Consider the following 21,235-nt stretch of genomic DNA (forward strand, 5'->3'; position numbering starts at 1 on the left):
ATTTTTTATTCTCCTTTTTCACATTTTCTCCCAAATTTACACCCAACAATAATCAGTAACGAATGCAATGTCAATCCCCAAATCAATAACAACGATCCCATCCTCCCACCAAATCCCCAAACATTAGCCCGCATGTTAACATAAACAAATCACAAAAAGGAATCAGGAATCACCCATAATCACTATTAACACATACAATCCCCCTCCCCCCAACCCTCCCAGCCCCCAACCCCACTAATGTTCAATGTGATCCAATTAATGAATAATCCAATGAATTTCACCCATGAATTGTAGAATCCCTCCATCCTTCTCTTCAGTTCAAATTTGACCTTTTCAAGCGTTAAGAATTCTAGCAGGTCCCCCCGCCATGCCAGGGCACAGGATAGACAGGTTGATCTCCACCCTAACAGGATCTGCCTTCGGGCGATCAACGAGGTGAAGGCTACAACATCTGTCTCCGTGTCCGTTTCCAACCCTGGCCGATCCGATACCCCAAATATGGCATCACGGGAGCCTGGGTCCAGTTTCATGTGCACCACTTTAGAGATTATCCTAAACACCTCCTTCCAGTAATCCTCCAGCTTTGGACAGGACCAAAACATATGAACGTGGTTTGCGAACCCCCCCCCCCCCCCCCCCCCCCCCCCTCCGCAATGTTCACACACACCTTCTACCCCCACAAAGAACCGGCTCATCCTCGCCCCTGTAAGGTGCGCTCTATACACCACCTTCAGCTGTATCAGCTCCAACCTCACACACGAGGTGAAAGCACCACGCACCAGAAACCCTCCTCCATATCCTCTCCCAATTCTTCCTCGGACTTTGCCTTGATCCTTTCGAGCAGCACCTTCTCCTCCTCCAAAATAGCCCCGTAAACTGCCGATACTACCCCCTTCTCCAGTCCCCCTGTCGTCAGCACCTCCTCCAGCAATGTGGAAGCCGACTCTACTGGGAAGCTCTATCTCCTTTCTGGCAAAGTCTCGAACCTGCATGTATCTATATATTTTCCCCTGCTCCAGCCTATACTTCGCTCCCAGCTGCTTCAATCCTGAGCTGCTCCATCATTGCAACAACACTTATGTCTCCCCAAAAAATTGGAAAATTGCCCAGCAAAAAGCAGGACAAATTCAGTCTGGTCAATTAGTGCCCCATCAGTCTCCTCCCAATCATCAGCAAAGTGATGTTCAAAGATGTCCAAATGAGTCCAAAGATGTGCGGGTTAGGTGGATTGGCCATGCTAAATTGCCCGTAGTGTCCTAAAATGTAAGGTTAAGGGGGGGGGTTGTTGGGCTACGGGTATTAGGGTGGATACGTGGGTTTGAGTAGGGTGATCATTGCTCGGCACAACATCGAGGGCTGAAGGGCCTGTTCTGTGCTGTACTGTTCTATGTTCTAGAACATAAAAATATACTGATGGAAGATGTCATCGACAGTGCTATCAAAGAGCATGTATTCAGCAACAATCTGCTCATCCATGCTCAATTTGCGTTCTGTCAGGGCTACTCCATACTAGAACTCATTACAACCATGGTCCAATTATGGAAAAATATAATTGAATTTTAGAGGTTGAAGTTAGAGCGACTTCCTTGACATCAAGGCTGCATGTGATCGAATATGGCATCAAGTAACCCGAGCCCAAAATTAGAGTCAGTGTGAATCAGGAATTGGGTTGGGGGAAGCTTTAAACTAGTTGGGCCTTACTAGCCAGAAGGAAGATAGTTTTGGTTGTTGGAGACCACTCGGCTCATTCCAAGGGTAGTGTCTTTGGTTCAAACATTTTTACTACTACAACATAAGGTTAGAAGTGGTCTGCAGCGATTTCAGAAGGCAATTCACCACTACCTTCTCGAGGGCAATTGCAGATGGGTAATAAATGCTGGTCTTGCCCATGGCACCCATATTCATGGCACCCACATTCCAAGAACAAATTAGAAAAAGCTTTGAAAAGTTGAAACTGAAATATTGCAGCGATTATAAGGGAAGATTTGGGAAGGGGGACTAGTTCCATTGTTTTATTAAAGAGCTGGCATAGACATGATGGGCAGAACAGCTTCTTTCCCAGCTCTCCTATTCCATGATTCTAAATTTACTGCCTATGCTCATTTATTATTTTGTAAGTAAACAATACTCTTTAGAGCTTGTGATGTTTGATTTTCAACTGAATAAACTTGTGTTTTTTATTCCTTGCAGATCTAGTTGATGTTGTGGAGGACATTCTGGCCAATATTCAGGAGAATAATATATCTGTTTGGGTTATGGGGAAAGGTTGTACTCTCCACGGGGTGAATACCCTCGCAGATAAAGTAGAAGAAGCACCAGACAGTCCTGTGCCAGCATCGTGGAAATCTACAATCCACTTAAAGTCCACCTTCCTCTATATATTCACTTCAGGCACAACAGGTATTTAGGATTCTGTTTCCGTTTTCTTCCTTGGCGTAATTGTGCTCCTGACTTATGGTATATGGTCTTAATTGGTTCTTTAGAGATAACTATATTTGAAGAATGAAAAATGATGTATCCCCTTTCCACATTACAGTACTATGACTTGAATCTGTTTTGCACCTTTGACTTAAATAAAATTCCCCAAGATATTTATTTCCAAGAAAAGAGAAAGACCAATGGAAATGGTTCAGATAATAGACACTAAGCCATGATTAAGAAATTGGTACAGGTAACAAATTGTTTGGTCAAAAAGAAAAGCTACTCAATTCTGGGTAAGGAGAAGTGGAGAGGAGCAGGGAGAGAATTCCAGGGAACGTTAAAGTTGTTGAAGGTTTTGCTGCTCTAGATGTGGTGAAGGTTAGCACTGTTGCTTCAGAGTGCCCGGGTCCCAGGTTTGATTCCCGCTTGGGTCACTGCCTGTGCAAAGTCTGCATGTTCTCCCCGTGTCTGCGTCGGTTTCCTCCGGGTGTTCTGTTTCCTCCCGGTGTTCTGTTTCCTCCCACAGTCCAAAAGTTGTGCAGGATAGGTGAATTGGCCATGCCAAATTTCCCCTTAGTGTCCAAAAAAGGTTGGGTGTGGTTGTTGGGTTATGGGGATAGAGTGGAGGCATGGGCTTAGGTAGGGTGCTCTTTCCAAGGACCAGTGCAGACTCGATGGGCAAATGGCTTCCTTCTGCACTATAAATTCTATGATTCTATGACATTGGAGGGTTGGTGGGGGAGATGTACTAAAGGTATCAAGAGAAGCTAAGGCTGGAAGAGCTTTCCAAGAATAGTGAGACAAGTCTGTGGAAGAATTCAAAAAATATTGGGCGAAATTCTCCGCACTCACGACGGTGCGGAGAATAGCGGGGGTCGTAAATTTTTACGGCCACGCTAGTCTGACGCCCTCCCGCTATTCTCCCCCCCCCCCCCCCCCACGCCCGACTCCTGACACGAATCGCTGCCGCCGTTTTTTTACAGCGAGCAGCGATTCTCAGCTGGCCGATGGGCCGAAGTCCAAGCCCTTTACGACCGTTTTTAGGAACGTCAAACACACCTGGTCTGACCGTTCGTAAAAACGGCCGTAAAGTTCGGATCTTGGCAACCATGGCACCGATTGGCACGGCAGTACCACGGCTGTGCCAAGGTTGCCATGGGCCCGCGATCGGTGGGCACCGATCGCGGGCAGCGGGTCCGATTCCCGTGCACTCTTTGTCCTTCCGCCGCCCCGCTGTATCCATTCGCGGGGCGGCTGAGGGGCATCCCGGCCCGCGCATGCGCGGGTTTCACGCAAATGCACGATGACGTCATCCGCGCATGCGCGGGTTGGAGTCTTCCAATCCGCGCATGCGCGGCTGACGTCATGTGACGGGTCAGCCGTCGCAAACTCTGGCAAGCGGGCTTAACGAAATTCGTTAAGCCCGCGATGCCGGAGTTCACGGCCGCGGCATGCTAGCCCCGACCGGGGACCAGAATCGGGGGGGGGGGGGGGGGGGGGGGGGAGGCTGGCGTCAAACCCGCCCGTTTTTGATGCCAGCCTTACGATTTCTCCCTGTTTGGGAGAATCGCGCCCAGTGCATTTAATTTTTACGGGAGTGGGAACATTCTGGATCACCAGTGACTGGGTTAATGGATATTTCACTCTTAAGAAAAAGATGAGCGACGGAAGGTTGCATGTCTCCTTTGCATAAGATTACAACAACAAAAACATCTTGCGTTTATATACTGTCATTAACATGGTAAGGCTCTTCACATGATTATAGTCAGATATGAAGAACAATTTTCTGATAAAGGATGAGCTTGAATACAACTCAATTATATAAATCACAACAAATAAAATACATAGAGGCATAGAGTACAAAAGCAGGGAAGTTATTTTGAACTTGTATAAAGCTCTGGTTAGCCAACAACTGGAATAGTGTGTTCAGTTCTGGTCACCGCACTTGAAGAAGACTGAAGATCCTAGAGAGAATGCAGTGAAGATTTATCAGAATGGTTCCAGGGATGAGGGCATTCCTGGGGCATTGGGACCAGTTCTGGGGGAGGTGGGACCAGTACAAACCGGATAATCTGCAGCTGGGCAGGGCTGGAACTGATGTCCCAGGGGGGGTGTTTGCTAGAGCTATTGGGGAGTGTTTAAACTAATGTGGCAGAGGCATGGGATCCAATGTAGGAAGTCGGAGGGAAGTAAAACGGGGCCAGAAACAAAAAGCAGTAAGGGGGAAAGTGTAAGGCAGTGAGGCCATAGTCAAAATTCAAAAAGGCCACAGTACAGGGTACAGTGACTGAGGAGAGTGTGAAAAGGGAGCTGGCCAATGCAGGATTGAGGGTGTTATACCTAAATGCGCGCAGTATATGGAACAAGGTAAATGAGCTTGTTGCGCACATTGAAATTGGCCGGTACGATGTTGTGGCATCACAGAGACGTGGCTGCAAGGGGATGAGGGCTGGGATCTAAATCTTCCAAGGATGTATGTCCTAAAAAAGACAGGCAAATGGGCAAAGGGGACGGGGTTGCATTGTTAGTAAGGAATTAAGTTAAATCGATAGCAAGGAGCGATATAGGATCTCTGTAGGTAGAGTTGAGGAATCGCAAAATTAAATAGACCCCGATGGGAGTTATGTTCAGGCCCCCTAGCAGTAGTCAGGATGTGGGGCAGAAAATGAATCAGGAGATAGAGAAAGCATATAAAAAAGGCAACATCACAATAATCATGGGTGACTTCAATATGCAGGTGGATTGGGAAAATCATCCATTGGTAATGGATCCCAAGAAAAGGAATTTGTGGAATGTTTAAGAGGTTTTGTTTTGGAGCAGCTTGTGGTAGAGCCCACTAGGGAACAGGCAACTCTAGATTCGGTGATGTGTAATGAGGCAGACTTAATTAGGGAACTTAAGGTGAAGGAACCCTTGGGGAGCAGTGACCACAATATGATAGAATTTACCCTGCAGTTTGAGACAGAGAAGCTGCAATCAGATGTAACAGTATTACAATTAAATAAGAGTAACTACAAAGACATGAGGGAGGAGCTGGCCAGAGTTGATTGGAGAAGGAGCCTAGCAGGGAAGACAGTGTAACAGCAACGGCAGGCGTTTTTGGGGGTTATTCGGGAGGCACAGCAGAAATTCATCCCAAGGAGGAGAAAACATGCTGAGGACAGGACAAGGCATCCACGGCTGATGAGGGAAGTCAATGACAGCATAAAGGCTAAGGAAAAAGCATACAAAGTGGCGAGGACGAGTGGTAAACCAGAGGATTGGGAAGCCTTTAAAAGCGAGCAGTGGACAACTAAAAAAGCAATAAGGGGGGGAGAAGATGAAGTACGAGTGCAAGCTAGCTAGTAATATAAAGGAAGATAGGAAGAGATTTTTTCAATATAGAAAAGGTACGAGAGAGGCAAAAATAGACATTGGACCACTAGAAAATCTGGCTGGAGAAGTAATAATAGGAAACAAAGAAATGGCAGATGAACTGAATAGTTACTTTGCATCAGTCTTCACGGTGGAAGACACCAGTGGGATGCCAGAGCTCCAGGGGAACCAGGGAGCAGAGGTGAGTGCAGTGACTAAGGAGAAAGTGCTGGGGAAACTGAAAGGTCAGAAGGTGGATAAGTAACCTGGACTGGATGGACTACACCCTAGGGTCCTAAAAGAGATAGCTGAGGAGGCATTAGTGATGATCATTCAGGAATCATTGTAGGCAGGACGGGTCCCATAGGACAGGAAGGTGACTAATGTAACACCACTGTTTAAGAAGGGAGGGAGGCAGAAGACGGGAAATTATAGGCCGGTTAGCCTGACTTCAGTCATTGGTAAGATTTTAGAGTCTGTTATTAAGGATGAGATCGCGAAGCACTTGGAAGTGCATGGTAAAATAGGACTGGGTCAGCACAGCTTTGTCAAAGGGAGGTCGTGTCTGACAAATCTGTTAGAGTTCTTTGAGGAGGTAACAAGCAAGTTAGACAAAGGAGAATCAGTGGACGTGATTTATTTAGATTTCCAGAAGACCTTTGACAAGGTGCCCCATAGGAGACTGTTAAATAAGTTAAAAGCCCATTGTGTTAAGGGTAAGATCCTGGCATGGACAGATGATTGGCTGACTGGCAGAAGGCAAAGAATGGGAATAAAGGGGTCTTTTTCAGGATGGCTAGTGGTGTGCTTCAGGGGGTGTGTGTTGGGACCACAACTTTTTACAATATACATTAATGATCTGGAAGAAGGTACTGAAGGCACTGTTGCTAAGTTTGCAGATGATACAAAGATCTGTAGAGAGACAGGTAGTATTGAGGAAGCAAGGGGCTGCAGAAGGACTTGGAAAAGCTAGGAGAGTGGAGAATGAAGTGGCAAATGAAATACAATGTGGAAAAGTGTGAGGTTATGCACTTTGGAAGGAGGAATCTAGGCATAGACTATTTTCTAAATGGGGAAATGCTTCGGAAAGCAGAAGCACAAAGGGACTTGGGAGTCCCTGTACACAATTCTCTTCAGGTTAATGTGCAGGTTCAGTTGGCAGTTAAGAAGGCAAATGCAATGTTCACATTCATGTCATGAGGGCTAGAATACAAGACCGGGGATGTACTTTTGAGGCAGTATAAGGCTCTGGCCAGACCCCATTTGGAGTATTGTGAGCAGTTTTGGGCCCTATATCTAAGAAATGATGTGCTGGCCTTGGAAAGAGTCCAGAGGAGGTTCACAAGAATGATCCCTGGAATTAAGAGCTTGTCGCATGAGGAACGTTTGAGGACTCTAGGTCTGTACTCACTGGAGATTTGAAGGATGAGGGGGGATCTTATTGAAACGTGCAAGATACTGCGAGGCCTGGATAGGGTGGACGTGGAGAGGATGTTTCCACTAGTAGGAAAAACTAGAACCAGAGGACACCATCTCAGATTAATGGGACGATCCTTTAAAACAGAGATGAGGAGGAATCTTTTCAGCCAGAGGGTGGTGAATCTGTGGAACTCTTTGCCGCAGAAGGCTGTGGAGGCCAATTCACTGAGTGATTTAAGACAAAGCTAGATAGGTTCTTGATTAATAAGGGGATCAGGGGTTATGGGGAGAAGGCAGGAGAATAGGGATGAGAAAATATCAGCCATGATTGAATGGCGGAGCAGACTCAGTGGGCCAAGTGGCCTAATTCTGCTCCTATTTCTTATGGTCTTATGTTGGAGAAGCTGGCATTCTTCTCCTGGGAGCATAGAAGATTGAGAGGAGATTTGATAGAGGTGTACAACATATTAACATATGTATATATGAACCAGTGAATTAGGAGCAGGAGTAGGCTACTCGACCCGTCAACACTGCTCCACCATTCAATAAGATCATGGCTGAGCTGATTGCAACCTCAACCCCACATTCCTACCTACTCCGTGATAACCTTTCAGCCCCTTGATAATCAAGGTTCTATCTAGTTCTGCCTTAAAAATCTTCAAAGACTCTGCTTCCGCTGCCTTTTAAGGAAGAGAGTTCCAGAGACTCACGGCCCCTCTAAGAGAGTGAAAATTTTCCTCATCTCTGTTTTAACTAAGTGGCCCCGTATTTTCAAACAGTGACCCCTATGACAAGAAGGAACATCTATCTTCTCCACATCCACCCTGTCAATACCCTCAGCATCTTAAAAGTGTTGATCAAGTCGTCTCTTACTCTTCTAAACTAGTGGATACAAACCTAACTTGTCCAATCTTTCCTCATAATACAACCTGCCCATTCCTGGTATTAGTCTAGTAAAACTGCTTCTCAGCACTTACAGCTTGTCTTAAATGAAGAAACCAATACTGTACAAACTACTCCAGATGTAATCTCACCAACACCCTGTAAAACTGAGGCATAACCCCCCCCAACATTTATAATCAATTCCCCTCACAATGAGGAAAGGTTTAGATAAGGCATATAAAGAAAAGCATTTCCCATTAGTTGATGGTACAAGAGCTGGGGGAGGCTAAATTAAAGATTTGGGCAAGAGATGTGGGGATGATGTGGAGAGGAGAAACAATTTTATGCAGAGAATGGGATGGCTTGGAACTTGCTACCTCAGATGGTAGAAGTGGAGACTATGAATGATTTCTAAAAGAAATTGGACAGACTCTTAAGGAAAATAAATTTTCTGGGGATAGAGTGGAGAAAGGAACAAACTGATTGTTCTACAGTGTGCCATTATGATCTTGATGGGCCAAATGGCCTTCTGTACATTTATGACCCTCAATCACTCTCTATGACCCGGTATAATGCAGCATTTAAAAGTACAACTGCCTAAATTGACTTAACTACATCATGAACATTGGCTATAGTTTCTTTCAATTTCTTGCGCACAGATGGTGCTGTTCCTTCACTAAAGACATTTCAGTTAAGAGTAACAAGTAAAATCCTATAAAGCATTTTGTATTTTTCATTATCAGTGCAACATAATTGACATAATTAGCATTAAGAAAATCCCGTAGTTCTTTGTGCAGTTGTTTACAGTGCAGAAGGATGCCATTCGGCCTATCGAGTCTGCACCGGCCCTCGGAAAGAGCACCCCACCCAAGACCACGCTTCCAATCTATCCCAGTAACCCTATCTAACCTTTTGGACACCAAGGGATAATTTAGCATGGCCAATACACCTAACCTGCACATCTTTGGACTGTGAAATGAAGTGAAACTCGCTTGTTGTCACAAATAGGCTTCAAATGAAGTTACTGTGAAAAGCCCTAGTCGCCACATTCTGGCGTCTGTTCGGGGAGGCTGGTACGGGAATTGAACCCGCGCTGCTGGCCTTGTTCTGCTTTGCGAGACAGCTGGTTAGCCCACTGTGCTAAACCAGCCCCTGGTTTACCCTCCCTGTGGGAGGGAATCAGCCCCTCCCACCAGAGCCCCTGGAGGAAACCCATGTAGGCACGGGAAGAAAGTGCCCCACAGCATTCTACTTCAATTAAATTCTTTAAGGGGACCATGCTTGGATGAGATTCAAAGCAGAAAGGTTGAGGGTGCTAGGTCTTTTCTCATTAGAATGGAGAAGAACATAAGAACATAAGAACTAGGAGCAGGAGTAGGCCATCTGGCCCCTCGAGCCTGCTCCGCCATTCAATTAGATCATGGCTGATCTTTTGTGGACTCAGCTCCACTTTCCGGCCCGAACACCATAACCCTTAATCCCTTTATTCTTCAAAAAACTATCTATCTTTACCTTAAAAACATGTAATGAAGGAGCCTCAACTCCTTCACTGGGCAAGGAATTCCATAGATTCACAACCCTTTGGGTGAAGAAGTTCCTCCTAAACTCAGTCCTAAATCTACTTCCCCTTATTTTGAGGCTATGACCCCTAGTTCTGCTGTCACACGCCAGTGGAAACAACCTGCCCGCATCTATCCTATCTATTCCCTTCATAATTTTAAATGTTTCTATAAGATCCCCCCTCATCCTTCTAAATTCCAACGAGTACAGTCCCAGTCTACTCAACCTCTCCTCATAATCCAACCCCTTCAGCTCTGGGATTAACCTAGTGAATCTCCTCTGCACACCCTCCAGCGCCAGTACGTCCTTTCTCAAGTAAGGAGACCAAAACTGAACACGATACTCCAGGTGTGGCCGCACTAACACGTTATACAATTGCAACATAACCTCCCTAGTCTTAAACTCCATCCCTCTAGCAATGAAGGACAAAATTCCATTTGCCTTCTTAATCACCTGTTGCACTTGTAAACCAACCTTCTGTGACTCATGCACTAGCACACCCAAGTCTCTCTGAACAGCGGCATGCTTTAATATTTTATCGTTTAAATAATAATCCCGTTTGCTGTTATTCCTACCAAAATGGATAACCTCACATTTGTCAACATTGTATTCCATCTGCCAGACCCGAGCCCATTCACTTAACCTATCCAAATCCCTCTGCAGACTTCCAGTATCCTCTGCACTTTTCGCTTTACCACTCATCTTAGTGTCATCTGCAAACTTGGACACATTGCCCTTGGTCCCCAACTCCAAATCATCAATGTAAATTGTGAACAATGAGGGGCGACTTGATAGAGGTTTATAAGATGATCAGGGGAATAGATAGGGTAGACAGTTAGTGACTTTTTCCCTGGGTGTAACAAACTATTATGAAATGAAATGAAAGTCGCTTATTGTCACGAGTAGGCTTCAAATGAAGTTACTGTGAAAAGCCCCTAGTCGCCACATTCCGGAGGCTGTTCGGGGAGGTTGTTACGGGAATTGAACCCGTGCTGCTGGCCTTGTTCTGCTTTGTGAGACAGCTGGTTAGCCACAAGGGGATATAAATTTAAGGTGAATGGTGGGAGATATAGGGGGATGTCAGAGGTAGGTTGTTTACCCAGAGAGTAGTGGGAGCATGGAATGCACTGCCTGTGGAAGTAGTTGAGTCAGAAACATTAGGGACCTTCAAGCAGCTATTGGATAGGTACATAGATTAGGGTAGAATGAGGGGGTGTAAATTAATTTGTTCTTAATCTAGGACAAACGTTTGGCACAACATCATGGGCCGAAGGGCCTGTTCTGTGCTGTATTTTTCTATGTACTTCTATTATGTAGGTTTTTAGAGTCACAGAATGGTTACAGCACAGATGGGGGCCATTTGGCCTGTCTTATTTGTTGTGGTTCTGGCAAGATAAATTCACCTAGTGCCATTCCCCTGCCTTTTTCCCATAACCATGCACATTTTCCTTTTCAGAAAATGATTTCATCCCCTTTAGAATACCTTGATTGAACCTGCTTCCTCCACACTCTCAGGCACTGCATTCCAGATCCTAACTATTTGTTGCAAAAAGGTTTTTCCTTATATTCCCATTAAATTACCTTAAATGTGTGCCTCTTGTTCTCCACCCTTCCACCAATGGGAACAGTTTCTCTGTATCTTCTCTGTCCAAATCCCTTCTCGATTTTGAATACCACTATCAAACATCCTCTCAATATTCTCTCTGCAAGAAAACAGTCCAGCTTCTCCTGTCTTTCCATATAAATAAAGTTCATCAGTCGGGAAACAATTCTCCTGAATCTTTTCTGCTCTCTTTCTAATGCTTACACGTCCTTCATTAAGCCTGGTGCCCAGGAATGGATGCACTGTTCCAAACCAGTACTTCATACAGGTTTATCATAACTTCCTTGCTTTTGTATTATGCACCTATTTATAAAACCCATTTGATAAGATGGCTAATCTGTTTGTGTTTTAAATTCTAACTTCCCATCTACTGATAACCTTTGATTCCCTTGCCTCACAAGAATTTATCTAACTCTGCTTTTAAACCGTTCAGTGACCCTACCTCCACCGTCTTCTGAGGCAGAGAGTTCCAAAGTCGCACAATACACAGAAAAAAATATTCACCTCATCTCTGTCCTGAAAGGGCAAAATTCCTAATTTTAAAATAGTGGCCCCTAGTTCTGGACTCGCTCACAAGGGGAAACATCCTTCTATGTCCACCTTGTCACATCCATTCAGGATCTTATACACTTAAATTAAATCACCTCTCACTCTTGTATACTCCAGTGAAAATGCAGCCTGTCTGTCCAACCTTTCCACATTAGACAACACACTCATTCCACTTAACAATCCAATAAACCACCTGCAAAGCGTTTCCATCCTTCCTTAAATAAGGAGACCAAAGCTGCGCACAATATTTGAGATTTGGTGTCACAAAATTCTTGTCCAGCTGAAGCACAACATCCTTACTTTTATGTTCAATTCCGCTTGTAATAAAAGATAGCATTCCAGTCTCCTTCTTAATTACTTGCTGTACCTGCATACTAGCTTTTTGTGACTCGTGCACTAGTATACCTACCTCCTAGGTACTCTTGGCCCAATGTTCTCTGGGCCTTGGAGGCCAAGGGCCCTGCCATAGTGTACATGTATACAGGGGAAGACTCAACCATCAGATCAGATAGCAGCATGTGTGGCTCTGAACGTGACATGAATTAGAACTGATCATCTAAAAGGATTCCAAGTCACCATTGTGCACATTGCTATGTTTCAGTGGCTGCTGATACCAAGTCACTATGATTGGGTGTTGTATGGTATGAGATATTTAATTCTGCCATTATCTCTATATGCAGAGACTCGGTTTAGCTCCTCTGAAGCTGTCAATATGGCGATGGCTAGTCGACCATATTCTGTTCAATGACCACCACCACACCCCCACAACATTTATTGAGGACCACTGTGAAAGTTTGGTGTTTCATTGCATTAAGATGAGGATGGAATTGTCAGATGTCAATGTTATGAAATGCTTAGGCAGAGAGGGATTGGTGCACCTACAAATACAGAAACGTAGAATCATAGAAAATAGGAGCAGGAGGAGGCCATTCGGCCCTTCGAGCCTACTCCACCATTCCTCATGATCATGGAAGCTTCATGGCAGCTTGCTGGGAATCTGATGAAAATGTGCCTGATGGTGAATCTGATGTTGGATAATTGCTGAACACTGACGGAGTGGAAACCCTTTTTGCTGACAAAGACTTGTGATCTGGGGGCACCTTGATCTCCATGTGTGTAGTCATGACTCCCTGGACCAGTGGGAAACCAGCCAGAGTGACAAATCCAAGCGCCCAATTATTCTGGCTGGTCTCATCAGTTGAGACGTGCACATGAGTCCCTGTCAATGTTCCCACTAAACTTGTGAGTAACTATACAGCCTGGAAGGTATAATGCAGGTCTTATCCTTGTGATAAATACCACACAAATATTTAAAAGCACTTTGCAGTGGAAAGCTGACCAGACAAAAGAAACAAAATTTTAAAGAAAGCCATGGCGCGGGAGTCTGTGGGAATCAGCGGGGTGGGCAACTCAGGCGGGAAGGAGTGGCGTGAACCACTCCGGCGTTGGGCCGCCCCATTCCGCACCTTCAGGGGCTATGCCAGCCACGGAGTGGTTTGCGCCGCGCCGGCCGGTGGGGAAGGGGCTTGGCGCCACGCTAACCGGCGCCGAAGGGCCTCCGCCGGCGCGAGTTCGCGCATGCACGGGAGCACCAGCGTGTGCTGGCGTCATCCCAGCGCATGTGCAGAGGGCTTCATCCGGCGGGGTGTCAGAGAATCCCGCCCATGGCCTCCGACCTGAGAAACATGATGTTGGCCACCTTTGAGGGCAGCGGACTGTGAGATTCTACAGATATCACTTATCGATCCCTGGATGAAGCCAGAGGCAAAGAAACTAAGGACAGTGGTGACATTGACCACCTGGTCCACTTGAGTCAGCCGCCTTCTCCCAGGAGGCTGTAAATGTCAGCAACCACCAGACAGGAGACTTTGAGCCTCATGTATTCAACCACATCCAGGAAGAATATCCTCTGCCTGTAAACAATGTATTGGGGATATCACCTCTGAACACTGCACACTGAACCTCTGCTCATTCCATCACTCCTGGAGAGCGACAGGTTTATAAGCCGAAGGTTGCTGTTACACCTGGTTTTGTTGTTATGTTGCTGCCCATCTTCCTCTTCATCTGAGGTCCATGGTAGAGCGGTTATGGGCAGTTCCAAATCTGACCTGCATGTTGAAAGCGGGAAGTGTAGATTAAGGCAAAATACTCCAAGGCAGGAGAAATGATCTCCCAATGTATTGGAAATCATCCCCAACGCAGCAAAATTGCTCTCTCAGTAGAATCTCCTGTGAGCAAAAAGCATTTCAGTTGGGCAAGGAAACAGTTGTCAGATCTTATGCTTAGAAGGTTTCTTGCTCGGCAGTTGCTCAGCCCTGTGAAATCTCAGTGTCATCTTACCTTGTTTTTCCTGGTGCGTTCCAGGAAACCCCAGCGGGATTCTCCAATCCTGAGACTAAGTGTTGACGCCGGGGCAGGGTTCGTGGACTTTTATTACAGCACAGCTGGAGCCACATGATGCACTATCAATTATGCAAAGACGAGAGTAGGATCTAATCGAGGCTTTATTACACTGAGCTGTGTGGCCTCCTACAGCAGATGACAAAATGGCTGCTGTACAGGGAACACACATATTTATACTCCGCCTACTGGGCGGAGCCAGCAGGCAGGGATCTACCCCCGTATCTGTAGTACCGGGGCCTTACCGTAAAGCACCTATATCAACATCCTCTATATACAATATATATATCAGTGGTGACTACCACATTCACTCCCTGTTAAAAAATGAGTTCGACGGGGGTGGTGGAGAACTATATACAGGAAATTATGTTTTAAAAGTACAGAAAATATTACAAATTCAGGCGGTCCGGTGCCTTAATCTGTCGTCGAGAGTGCCGTAGTGCTGGTGGCAACACCGGCGGCGGTTTGGTCTTCGGTGACTCTGGGAGCATGTCGAAATCTCTTCATCCCCGGGTGTGGGCAAGGGGAGGACGGATTGTCCCGGAGCGGGGCTGCGGTGGGGTGCTACGTAAGCGTACTGCGGGTTGGTGTGAAGTAGCTGTACCCTCTCAACCAACGGGTCCGCCTTGTGGAGTCGAACGTGTCTACAGAGGAGTACGGGTCCTGGAGCTGCCAGCCACGTTAGGAGCGATACCCCAGAGGTGGACTTCCTGGGGAAGGCAAAGAGACATTCATGGGGGGTTTCATTAGTCGTGGTGCACAGGAGCGACCGAATGGAGTGAAGTGCGTCGGGGAGGACCTCCTGCCAGCTGGAGGCCGGGAAATTTCTGGTCCATAGGTCCAGCTGGATGGTCCTCCAGACCGTCCCATTCTCCCTCTCCACCTGCCCGTTTCCCCTGGGGTTGTAGCTGGTCGTCCTGCTCGAGGCAATGCCCCTGTTGTGCAGGTACTGGCGCTGCTCATCGCTCATGAAGGAGGATCCCCGGTCGCTGTGGACGTAGGCGGGGAAACCGAACAGAGCAAAGATTGTGTTGAGGGCTTTGATGACGGTGGCAGACATCATGCCGGGGCATGGGACGGCAAAGGGGAATCGGAAATATTCATCGACCACACTGAGAAAGTACATGTTGTGGTCGGTGGAGGGGAGGAGCCCTTTGAAATCCAGGCTGAGGCGTTCAAAGGGCCGGGAGGCCTTCACCAGGCGCGCACAGTCTGGCCAGTAGAAGTGCGGTTTACACTCCGCGCAGACCTGGCAGTCCCTGGTGATAGCCCTGACTTCCTCGATGGAGTAGGGCAGATTGCGGGCCTTGATGAAATGGTAAAAACGGGTGACTCCTGGGTGACAGAGGTTGTCGTGCAGGGTCCAGAGTCGGTTCACTGCTGGCACATGTACCTCGGGATAGGGCATCGGGGGGCTCGTTGAGCTTACCGGAGCGATAACAAATCTCGTAGTTGTAGGTGGAGAGCTCAATCCTCCACGTCAAGATTTTATCGTTTTTGATCTTGCCCCGCTGTGTGTTATTAAACATGAAGGCAACCGACCGTTGGTCAGTGAGGAGAGTGAATCTCCTGCCGGCCAGTTAATGCCTCCAAAGCCGCACAGCTTCAGCGATGGCTGGGGCCTCTTTTTCGACGGAGGAGTGCCGAATTTTGGAGGCATGTAGGGTGCGGGAAAATAATGCCATGGGCCTGCCTGCCGAGTTGAGGGTGGCGGCCAGAGCGACATCTGAAGCATCGCTCTCCATTTGGAATGGTAACGTCTCGTCGACCGTGTGCATCGCGGCCTTGGCGATGTTGGCCTTAATACGGTTGAAGGCCTGGTGGGCCTCGGCCATCAGTGAGAAAACGGTGGATTGGTGAGTGGGCGGGCCTTGTCCGCATAGTTTGGGACCCACTGGGCGTAATACGAAAAGAACCCCAGGCATCGTTGGAGGGCCTTGGGGCAGTGGGGGAGGGGGAGTTCCATGAGGGGGCGCATGCGATGAGGGTCAGGCCCCAGAACTCGGTTCTGGACCACATAGCCGAGGATGGCTAAGCGGTTCGTGCTGAACACACACTTCTCCTTGTTGTACGTGAGGTTGAGGAGAGTGGCGGTGTGGAGAAATTTGGAAAGGTTGGCGTCATGGACCTGCTGATCGTAGCCGCAGATTGTGACATTGTCCAGGTACGGGAAGGTGGCCTGCAGTTCGTACCGGTCAACCATTCGGCCCATCTCCCGTTGGAAGACCGAGACCCTGTTGGTGACGCTGAAGAGAACCCTAAGAAAGTGGTAAAGGCAGCCGTCTGCTTCGAACGCAGTGTATGGGCGGTCCGCCTTGCAGATGGGGAGCTGGTGGTAGGCAGATTTCAGGTCCACTGTCGAGAAGACCCGGTACTGTGCAATCTGATTGACCATATCAGGTTTGCGTGGGAGGGGGTACGCGTCGAGCTGCGTGTACCAATTGATGGTCTGACTGTAGTCCACGACCATCCTGTTTTTCTCCCCAGTTTTGACCACTACCACTTGGGCTCTCCAGGGGCTGTTGCTGGCTTCGATGATGCCTTCCCGAAGTAGCCGCTGGACTTCAGACCTGATGAAGGTCCTGTCCTGGGCGCTGTACCGTCTGCTCCTAGTGGCGACGGGTTTGCAATCTGGGGTTAGGTTTGCAAAAAGGAAAGGTGGGTTGACCTTAAGGGTCACGAGGCCGCACGCAGTAAGGGGTGGTAGGGGCCCGCCGAATTTCAGGGTTAGGCTCTGGAGGTTGCACTGGAATTCCAGGCCAAGTAGCAAGGCAGCGCAGAGGTTGGGGAGGGTGTAGAGGCGGAAGCTGCTGAACTCCACGCCCTGGACAGTGAGAGTGGTGATGCAGTACCCCCGAATCGCCACGGAGTGGGATACGGAGGCCAGGGAGATTCTCTGGTTGGCTGGGTGTACCCCAAGGGAGCAGCGCCTTACCATATCGGGGTGAATGAAGCTCTCAGTGCTCCCGGAGTCCAGCAGGCAGGAGATCTCATGTCCGTTGACCTTCACTTTAGTTGAAGCAGTCGCGAGGTTGTGTGGTCGAGACTGTTCAATCGTGGCCGAGACGAGACACGGCTGGTCATCGGTGGTTGCAGGCGATGAGCAGCCTGATGAGGTTCCCGACAGGCAGGGGTCCTGAGTCGGGCAAGGTGGCGGCGCCCACGAGCCACACGTGTCGTGGGGGAGGCAAGATGGTGGCGCCCTGGGGCTGCACATGTCGTGAGGAAGGCACGATGGCGACGCCCATTGGTCCTGGGAGGAACAAGGTGGCGGTGCCCACGGGCCGCACGTGTTGCGAGTCGAGCAAGATGGCGACATCCACTGGCCGCACGTGGTCCGAGGAGGGGAAGATGGCGGCGCCTACTGGCCGCACGTGGGTGGTGCCGGGACAATAGCGGCGATTGAGCGGGCCTGGCACACTGCAGCGAAATGTCCCTTCTTTCCACAGGCCTTGCAGAGGGCGCTCTGTGCCGGGCAGTGCTGTCGGGGGTGTTTTGACTGCCCACAGAAGTAGCATTTGGGCCCCCCGGGGTTGGTTGGCTGCCGCGTGCCACAGGCGTGGGGTTGGTTGAGGGCGGTCGCTGATCGGGTCCACGATGGGGCGGCCATCTGCGGAGTCCATGATGCACAGGAAGGGTGGGCCGCACGGTCGGGGGCATAGGCCTGAATGTTGCGTGATGCAACCGTAAGTGAGAGCGCTAGTTTTTTGGTCGCCGCGAGGTCGAACGTGGCCCCTTCTAAGAGGCACTGGTGGATGTAGTCAGACCCTATGCCCGTAACAAATGCGTCTCTTGTCAGCAAATTCGTGTGTTCCGTGGCCGAAACGGCCTGGCAGTCACAGTCTCTAACTAGGGCGAGAAGGGCGTGCCAGAAATCTTCCACTGACTCACTGGGAAGTTGGCGCCGCGTGGAGAGGAGATGTCTGGCGTAGATTTTGTTAATCCGCTGAACGTAGTTTTCCTTCAGTATCGCCATGGCCTCTGCGTAGGTCAGCGCGTCCTGGACGAGTGGAAAGACGTTGGAGCTCAGCCGCCTGTAAAGATTCTGGAGCTTCTGTGCTTCTGGAATTGTGTCTGGCGCAGACCCAGTGTACGCTTCGAAACAGGCTAGCCAATGTTCAAAGTCCTTTTTGGCATTGTCTGCTTGAGGATGCACCTGCAGGCGATCTGTCTTGATGCGGAGGTCCATCTTGAAAACTCAGTGTAATAAATTGATGCACTATCAATTATGCAAAGACAAGAGTAGGATGTAATCGAGGCTTTATTACACTGAGACGTGTGGCCTCCTACAACAGCTGATAAAATGGCTGATGCGGAGCCAGCAGGCAGGGATCTAACCCTGTACCTGTTGTACCGGGGCCTTACCGTAAAGCACCTATATCAGTGGTGACTACCACACCACACCAGGAGCAATTCAGCGACCGTTGAAGGGCTAACACTAGCGCCATGTGGAACACAATTGATTCCAATGGGAAACAGTGCCGGATTCGCTGAGTTTGCGATTGACACTCAGGAGGCTGACAGACTGCAGCCGTATATACACACTTCACTCCCCATACACACCATCCCAGCCAACAAGATGGCAGCGAGGAGAGCAGCACCCCGTTTCACAAACACTGAGCTCGAGACCCTGCTAGGAACCGTGGAGGAGAGGCGGGTGACTCTGTTCCCTGGCCCAGGAAGGAGACTGCCTGCCACTGCCATTCACCTGGCCTGGGTGCAGGTGGCCAAGGTCATCAGCACAATGAGCAACACCATCTAGACTGGCCAGCAGTGCAGGAAGAAACTGCATGACCTCCTCTGGGCAACCAGGGTGAGTAGGCAGCAACGTGTCCCTCGTACCAACCTCTGACCCTCACCCCATAACCCCCACCCTGCACCACATGCCGCTCCTGTTCTGGCCTCCATGGCCAGGTGCCCTAGTCACTGAAACCATCAGCTCCCCACCCCCTGGGCTTCATGTCTCGGACAGTCTAACACAGTGCGTTTTCTATTCTGACCCACACACAGGGGATGACCGCCCATAACAGCCGGAAGGGGGAGAACATTGGAGGGGGACTACCAGACCTGTGGCTCCTCAGCATGGCAGAGCAGAGGGCATTGGATGTGGTTGGCGGGCCCGAGGAAAGGGCAGTCGCCAGAATGGGGGTCGGCATCGGACGAGGAAGTGAGACCTCGCTGAGTTGCAGTTCTCCGTAACACGTGTGTCACCCCCCCAAAAAACCACCCCCTATCACTCTCACACTCTTTCAACCTCAACACCACTCCGGTGTCCTAGCCCCAGCACTTCCCAGTCTCCACCTCCGCCAACCGCAGAGATTTGATGGGACCATGTGATGGAATGACCAGCTCGCATGCAGAGATCACCCAGGTGGATGGTGGAAAGTGCAACCGGGACATTGTCAAACGATGCGGAGCACCAGAGCACATTCCAGAGCGGGTTGTCATCATCCCCCATCACAAGGGCCTGACCTGCTGTTGCTGCCAATCCAGGGCCCACACCCTGTAGTGCGCAGGTATGTATCACGGAGGGGGTTGGGGGGGGTGGTCAGGGATGGGATAACCCCTGTCATCCAGGAGCTAACACCATCGAGTGCCAGGATGGAGACATCATGCACGGTGCCTGGGTATCGGGTGCAGACATGCATGATACGCACCTAATGCTCACATACCAGCTGCACGTTCATCGAGTGGAACACCACTTTCGGGTTGTGAAGAGTGGCCTGCCTTCTGCAGGTGCTCGTCAATCGACCCCTGAACCCGGGGCATCTCAGCAATGACAGCAAGCCCTGCTGCCCAGGCATCCTGGTGGGCTCAGTCCACATTGTAGTGGGTGTATTATGCCAACTGGTCATATAGCACCTCCATGATGGTGCGGATGCACCTGTGTACCGAGCTCTGTGAGATCCCAGATCGGTCCCCACTCGGCGCCTGGAAGGACTTCGTGGCATAAATGTTCAGTGCGACCGTCATCTTGATGGCCACTCGGAGCGGGCGTCCTCCCCCATTCTCCCGTAGTGCCGGGTGTGCCATGATCTGGCAGATATGTCACACTATCCCCCTGCTCAGCTGTCGTCTTTAACAGCATGCCCGGTATGGCAGGTCTTCGAATAACAGGCTCTGCCAATACACACTAGGCCTCATGCGGCGCTTCCTTTCCACCTTCTCCTCCTCCTCGGCCTGTTGGGTGGCCGGCCCTCCATCCTCAGTGGCTGGCTCCTGTTCTTCTGGGACAGGCACTGCTACTGCTGCTTCCTTCTCCTCGAGCAGCTCCAGCTAGTACAGCTGCTGTGCATACCCCAGGGTTACAACAACTAGGGGGAAGGCACCATCCCTGGTTGTATTCCAATATCCATTGTGTGCAGGGGATGAAATGCCAACACGTTAGCCAAGTGCATCTGGCCCTGGCACCCATCCCTGTTGCCAGTGTACCTGAACAGGCGCTGGAGTGTGGCAACTAGGGGATTTTCCCAGTAACTTCATTGCAGTGTTAATGTAATGTAATAATTATTACCTTCTTAAACGAAATGAGGAATGTGCAATACATGCCAGCCTTGCCAGTGAAACCCACATCCAGTGAATGAATAAATAGTTATTGTTTACTAAAAAAATTGGTGTGACCATAACTGAACCTCACCATATGAAATATAGAAAAGGATGGAAATTAAAGCCATCTCTGTGATGGATTGGGCATATTTTATACTTAAGAAGAGCACTGTGTTATGTGTGTAAGCCTTGTCTTCACTTTAGGAGGAATAAATTTCCCCTGGTTAATGTTACATTGTAGCACTTCAGTTTGTTAATTCTTTATTTTTATTTTCATGTAAAGTTGAATGGTCTTGCAATGTAATGTAATTTTGAAAATTTTCAGGGTTACCAAAGGCTGCTGTGATCACTCAGCTACAATCCTTAAGGGCTGGTGCTGGCTTTTGGGTGTTTGGAGTCACCAAGGATGACATCATCTATGTTCCACTTCCTTTATATCATGGTGCAGCCTCTCTTTTAGGCATCTGTGGCTGCATTGAGATAGGTATGTTTGTTTCTGAA

The 21,235-nt window shown here is 48.8% G+C and overlaps 1 protein-coding gene across 1 annotated transcript in view; it reads left to right on the forward strand.

Moving 5' to 3' along the window:
- LOC119970307 (long-chain fatty acid transport protein 6-like) overlaps positions 1-21,235 on the forward strand; it is a 116,998-nt gene that overhangs the window by 21,585 nt on the left and 74,178 nt on the right. Inside the window, exons 2-3 of the mRNA XM_038804707.1 lie at positions 2,191-2,400; positions 21,060-21,218. Of these exons, the coding sequence (XP_038660635.1) occupies positions 2,191-2,400; positions 21,060-21,218 (369 nt within the window). The remainder of the gene's footprint in view (positions 1-2,190; positions 2,401-21,059; positions 21,219-21,235) is intronic.

The sequence above is a fragment of the Scyliorhinus canicula genome, chromosome 8 (assembly GCF_902713615.1).
Source record: "Scyliorhinus canicula chromosome 8, sScyCan1.1, whole genome shotgun sequence".
Taxonomy (NCBI): Eukaryota; Metazoa; Chordata; class Chondrichthyes; order Carcharhiniformes; family Scyliorhinidae; genus Scyliorhinus; species Scyliorhinus canicula.